At 35.0% G+C, this 5,987-nt stretch overlaps 1 protein-coding gene across 1 annotated transcript; it reads right to left on the reverse strand.

Moving 5' to 3' along the window:
• Nucleotides 1-993: 993 nt before the first annotated feature.
• On the reverse strand, nucleotides 994-3,774 carry LOC143530136 (uncharacterized). The gene is made up of 5 exons (XM_077025757.1): nucleotides 3,653-3,774; nucleotides 2,748-2,835; nucleotides 2,586-2,656; nucleotides 2,418-2,474; nucleotides 994-1,292 (listed from the first exon to the last, which is right to left on the reverse strand). The coding sequence occupies exons 1-5, from the start codon at nucleotides 3,755-3,757 to the stop codon at nucleotides 1,071-1,073; spliced, it is 543 nt and encodes a 180-aa protein (XP_076881872.1). The 5' UTR covers nucleotides 3,758-3,774; the 3' UTR covers nucleotides 994-1,070.
• Between the last annotated feature and the right edge of the window lie 2,213 nt (nucleotides 3,775-5,987).

A 5,987-nucleotide genomic window follows, 5' to 3' on the forward strand; every position in this document is an offset into this window, starting at 1 on the left:
TTAAGTCTTAACTATCAACTTTTAGTATTCAACGTTAGTGTTTTAAGTCTTAATTAATTCTTACTGTGCTACGATTGTTAGTGTTTTGCAATTTGCAAAAGGTTAATTTGGTCATGGTAGGAGACTATACTGAATTATTAGTGTTAAATTGTTATGTATATAAATTTTACATGATATTAAAATTAACGATTTACCACCGATATCTCACTGCGATAACCGATATCTCAGATTGACCGATATCCGATATTTTACCACATTAACTGCTTAGATCACAACTTCCTATAATGGCACTTTTATTAGAGGCGTGCAAGAAACCAAAAAACCGATTCGAAACTGAAAAAACCGAACCGAAACAAAAACCGACGGTTTGGTTTTATGTTTTTGTAAAACCCGCACTAACGGTTCGGTTTTGGTTTCACATGTGAAAAAAAAAACCGAAAAACCCGAACCAAACCGGATTTCTTAACTTTTGTTTTTTTATATTTTATATTAAATAATTTATAAGAAGTTAATAAATATGTAACTTCAATATTTTTTTATCATATGTATAATAGTCTATTATTTTACAATAACAAAATTATTTATTTTTTGTCAACTTTTTTTTGGCCTAAAATTTCCAATCTCAAATGGCAAAAACCGAAAAAAACGGAACCGAACTAAAACCAAAACGAAATCCGAAAAACCAAAACCGAACAGTTATTAAAACTCTGAAACCGAAGTTTTGGTTTTCAGTTCATACTTAACAAACATCTTAGAGGGGAGGCCCAAGGTTCAAATATGGGCAATGAAGTATACTACTCGTGTAAAGTAGCTTAAAAGTAACATTTGTCATTAAAATCAAAATACTTGACAAACATCCAAATTCAAAACCACTTGCATTCAATGCCAATTACATCATTTACACCCCTCTCAAAACATCAAGGCTTGATTTTGAACAAGTTCAATGACAATCAAACATATAACATTCTCTCATAATCTCCACCCAACCCAACCCGGATTCAATCGCGGCAGGCTTGCCTTAGCCACAATGATAAAAGCAACATCACCTTAAGTTCATACGCGACTTTGGATCATCTATACACACTTGGCCAGTTGGCCTCATGCATACCCGTGCTCGACAACGGGTTTGTGCTGGCTCTAGCTCTTTTCGAGCTTCTTGAATTGTCGTTCGAACCGAACAACATTTCTTGTGACCATATGCCATCATCATTAAAACATGATGATGTCTGGTTAAAACTTTGTGCCATTTCCCAAAACATGTTCTGGATTTCACCTAAACTGTATTGTTTCTCCTGTTAAAACACAAGTTTTTATACATTTTTTAGCATGCAAATCACTTAAAATAATTTCCAAAAACAAAACTGGAAGTCAAATTTGAACAATCTAAACTATAGGGGTGTGCGTGGTGTGGTTCGGTGCCGTTTTTAGCTAAAACCAAACCAAAATTTCGGTTTTGGGAGTTTTTGAAACCGTTTGCTTTCGGTTTTTCGGATTTTCGGTTTGGTTTCGGTTCGGTTTCGGCCTTTTCGGATTTTGTCATTTGAGCTTGAAAATTTTAGGCCGAAAAAAAGTTGGCAAAAAATAATGAATTTAGGTATAAATATTTAGTTAACTGTAAAATAATATACTATTATATATTTAACCAAAAATATTTGAGTTACATATTTATTAAATTATTATAAAATACTTAATATAAAATATATAAAACTTATTTTGAGTTATATATTTATTAAATTCTTATAAAATACTTGATATAAAATATATAAAACAAAAATTTAGAAATTCGATTCGATTCGATTTTTTCGGTTTTTATTATATGCAAAACCAAAACCGAACCGTTAGTTCGGTTATGACAAAAACATAAACCATCGGTTTTTGTTTCTGTTCGGTTTTTTTGGTTTGGATTTTGATTTTTTCGGTTTCGGATCGGTTTTTTCGGTTTCTTGCACACCCCTACTAATTTTGCATGAAACCGAAAAACCAAAACGATACAACTGAACCAAAACAAAAACCGACTGTTTTGTTTTAAGCTTTTTTTTCAAAACCAAACATTCAGCTCCGTTTCGGTTTTGCGTGTGACTAAAACCGAAAAATCGAACTTATATATTTTTACTTTATTTTATTTTAAAATTTAAGTATTTTATAATAATTTAATATATAGTTTACCTCGAATATTTTAGCTCAAATGTTTTATAATCTATTAATTATCAACTAAAAAAATCTAACACGACTTTTGGGCAAAAAAAATTTCCGTCCCAAAATTTTCAAGCCAATATGGCAAAGTCGAAACCAAACGGTTTTAAAAAAACTTAAAAACCGACATTTCAGTTTTTCATTCGGTTCTAGCCCAAAACCGAACTGAATTACGCACACTCGTAAACTCGTGATTCTTTAAATCAGTACAAGTTCTTTATTACCTCTTTCTTGGCATTTTTCATCAAGGATGTCATCTCTTGCATAAAATCAGCAAAACCCTAATCACAAACAAGTTAAATTATTAAGTAATCATACCAAATAAAAGCTATGAACTAATGATGATAAAAAAATAATAAAAAAAATAAAAACAGAGGAATAATAATATATACCTCATCTTGTTCATCTTGAAGATCAAACAATCCAACATCATACATCGATCTCTTTCTCTGATCTGACAACACTGTTTTATTTTATCAACCAAAATTAGAAAACAATTTACTAGCATTTCATCAAACAGTTGGTGTGCATAACATAACAAAGTATATACTTACCTGAATAAGCTTCTTGAATTTGCTGAAATTTAGTTTTAGCTTTACCCATAACTGATGGATTCTTCATCCACTTATCAGGATGCCATTGCTGCACAAAATGAGACCGAAAACACGGTCAAAACCGACGGTTTTGTTTTAGTTTTGCATGTAATAAAAAGTTAAAAACCCAATGGAAATTTTAGATTTTCACTTTTTTTAATTTTTTATTTTAAGTAATTTATATGAGTTTAATAAATATGTACATCAAATATTTTTTAGCTTAAACGTATATTAATCAATTAATCAATAATTAGCAAAAATGATTTAAACCCAATTATAGGGGTGTATCGCTTCGAACACTTTTTCTAAAGCTCGAGCATAACTCGTGAGTTGTTTTTTCAAGCTCGGTCTCGGCTTGTTTATTATTTATTAATTTTATTAACTAATTTATATATGTTTTTGTTTAATTTTATATATTTAAAAAAAAACCCTAAACGAGCCTAAGCTCAACTCAAGCTCGTGTACTAACTTAGTAACTTAACTTAAACAAGCCAAAGCTCGCTCGAGCGAGCCTAAACAAGCTTCCTATAAAGGGCTTGAGCTCGGGCTCGAATGCTCGATAACTAAGCGAGCTTTATTAAGCTCGAACTCAAAAAAGCTCTGCTCGTTTCGAGCTTATTATCAATCCGAGCTCGAGTAGCTCGGGAGAGGCTAAGCTCCTTTACACCCCTTGACCCAAATTCATTATTTTGGGCTGAATTTTGTTTTTCGGCCCAAAAATTTCAAACAATGATGGCGGAACAGAAACTAAGAACCAATTGAATTTTAAAAATCAAAAATAGAAATTTCAGTTTTTAGTTCAGCTTTAACTCAAAACCGACCCAAACCAAATCGTGCACACAATAACCAGAACATTAGTACATTACCATAGCAAGCTTCCGATACGCCCTCCGAATCTGCTCGTACGACGAATCAACCGAAACACCAAGAACACTATAATACGAAGACGGAGATTTTTGGTTCAACTCCATCTCCGTATTATTATTATTATTATTATTATTATTATGCCCACCAACTGTTTGATAAACTTATATGTTTCTTTTAATATGAATGGTTGGTTACGTATATAACTTATATTTATATAGAACTTAATCTATGGTTCAAAGTTAGTGTAATAAAAAGTGGGCCCACTGGGAATTTGATAACTTTGATACGTACCAATCAGCATTTAAAAAAAAAAATCCTGTTGAGATATTTTGCATGGTGGTGTGTGAGTTAGGTTGAAAGTTGTATAGAAGATTCTGGATGTTTGAATTGAGAAGTAAAGTAATCATGTGGTTTTGTTGGTTCTGAAGTGAGTAACATGGTTGTTATACTAGAAGGTTCTTAGACCATGTGTAATGGTTGCGTTGTGGCTGCGTTGTGGCTGAAAACGCGGGGGTACACCGCCCCCAAACCCCCCCCCCCCCCCCCCGCGTTATGTTGAAATTTTTTTTTGTGCGTTTTAGATACAACGCGAGAATGACACACACATCCAAAAAAATACAGTTGGTCTTGGAGCCGTTGGCTTGGAGCCGTTGGGGTTTTTAAAAAAAAAAATTAATTAATTATATTTATACTATATAAACAAACCAAACTCATATTTTTTAACACATTCCTTCCAATCTACCAATTTACACAAATATTTATATCTTTTACACTAATATTTCTACCATCATGTTTCCAAACAACAACCAAAATATTCTCGGTTTCGGTCAATATGCCCGTCAAGCCAACCAAAATCCACAACCGAACCAATCTACTGCCCCGACGCCAACCATATCCGTCCCGCAAATGTATGACCCGCAAATGGCCGCGTACTTTGCACTTCTACAAAGCTCTATGCCAAATGCGTTGCCCGGTTTCCAAAACCCAATGACAAACATTTTTGCGGGTTCGGGTTCCCAACCCGCCCCGGAGACCCAACCCGAGGTCGAGTTCGTGCCGGAGACACAACCCGAGGGCGGTTCGAGCCAACGCGGACGTTCGAAAAAACACGCAAAGAAGTCCGCCGGCGAACCTCGGGTTAAAAAGACGGTGATAGCGTGGAGTATCGACGAGTGCGTACTATGTGCTCGTGCTTGGTGCCAAATATCGGAAGATGCCAAATGCGGTAGGTTTTTAAAATGCATATATATTTTTTTAAATTTCTTATAACAAACATTAAACTTGTAATGTTTTTATTTTTTAGCGAACTATCAAAAAACGGGGGTATTTTGGCACAAAATTATAGAGAGGTTTCACAACCTTGGCGGGAACTCGCGTCGAGAAAAAGATTCGTTACTGTCGAAATGGGGCGACATAAACACCAAATGCATGGCTTTCCATACGCTTTTCCCTCGGATGAATCGAACTAGGAGTAGCGGTGTCTCGGACGCGGAAGTCATGGATAACGAGTTGGTTGAGTTTCAACATAAGGTCGGCGGGACCTTCAACTACTTTGGCATTTGGAAAGACCTATTGAGGCATCACCCAAAATGGGGCATGGTGTTGGATGCCGAAGCCGAAGCCGAAGGTGGTCCGCGTAAAAAAAAGTCTAAAACATCATCTTCGGTTGATCCAGACACGCCTCGTTCCGACGCTCGAAACTTCTACTTAAGCGATAATGACCTCGTGAATACTACCGACATGCCTCGGCCGGGGGGTGGAAGAACCAAAGGCAAAGGAAAGGGTAAAGGGGCTGGTTCGTCGTCGGCAACGGGTTCGAATCCCGAATTGGAAAGCCAATTCCAATTAATGAACTATCGACTCCAAGATTTACACCAACTTGGAACCCAACGACTTCAAGTAAATTTGGACGCCGTCGACCTACTTCGAAGGAATGAGATGGACGAAGACATCGAGATTTTATCAAACGAGCTATCCGAAGACGACCAGATAGTCCAATCTCTAAAAGCCAATCGACGCGCGAAAATTTTAGAAAAATATAAATGAGTTTTAGTTTTATTAGTATTATTTATGTTTTTTTTATTTTAATTTGATGTATTTTTTTTAATTTAGTTTAATGTATTTTTTATTTGGAAGTTTAATGTAATTTTTAATTTTATGTTAATTTATTTAAATGATTTAGTATTTAAAAAAACAAATAAAATTAATAATGACTGGGCGCCACGTGACGTATAACCCCTGGTAGTGGAGAGTTATGACTACAGCCTGTTTTTATATAAAACCATAACTCTGACTGGGCGTCACGTGACGCATAACCCCTGGTAGTGAAGCTTT

The sequence above is a fragment of the Bidens hawaiensis genome, unplaced genomic scaffold (genome assembly GCF_021521415.1).
Source record: "Bidens hawaiensis isolate Kalapana, Puna unplaced genomic scaffold, B.hawaiensis_p1.1 tig00008858_1, whole genome shotgun sequence".
NCBI classification, from domain to species: Eukaryota; Viridiplantae; Streptophyta; class Magnoliopsida; order Asterales; family Asteraceae; genus Bidens; species Bidens hawaiensis.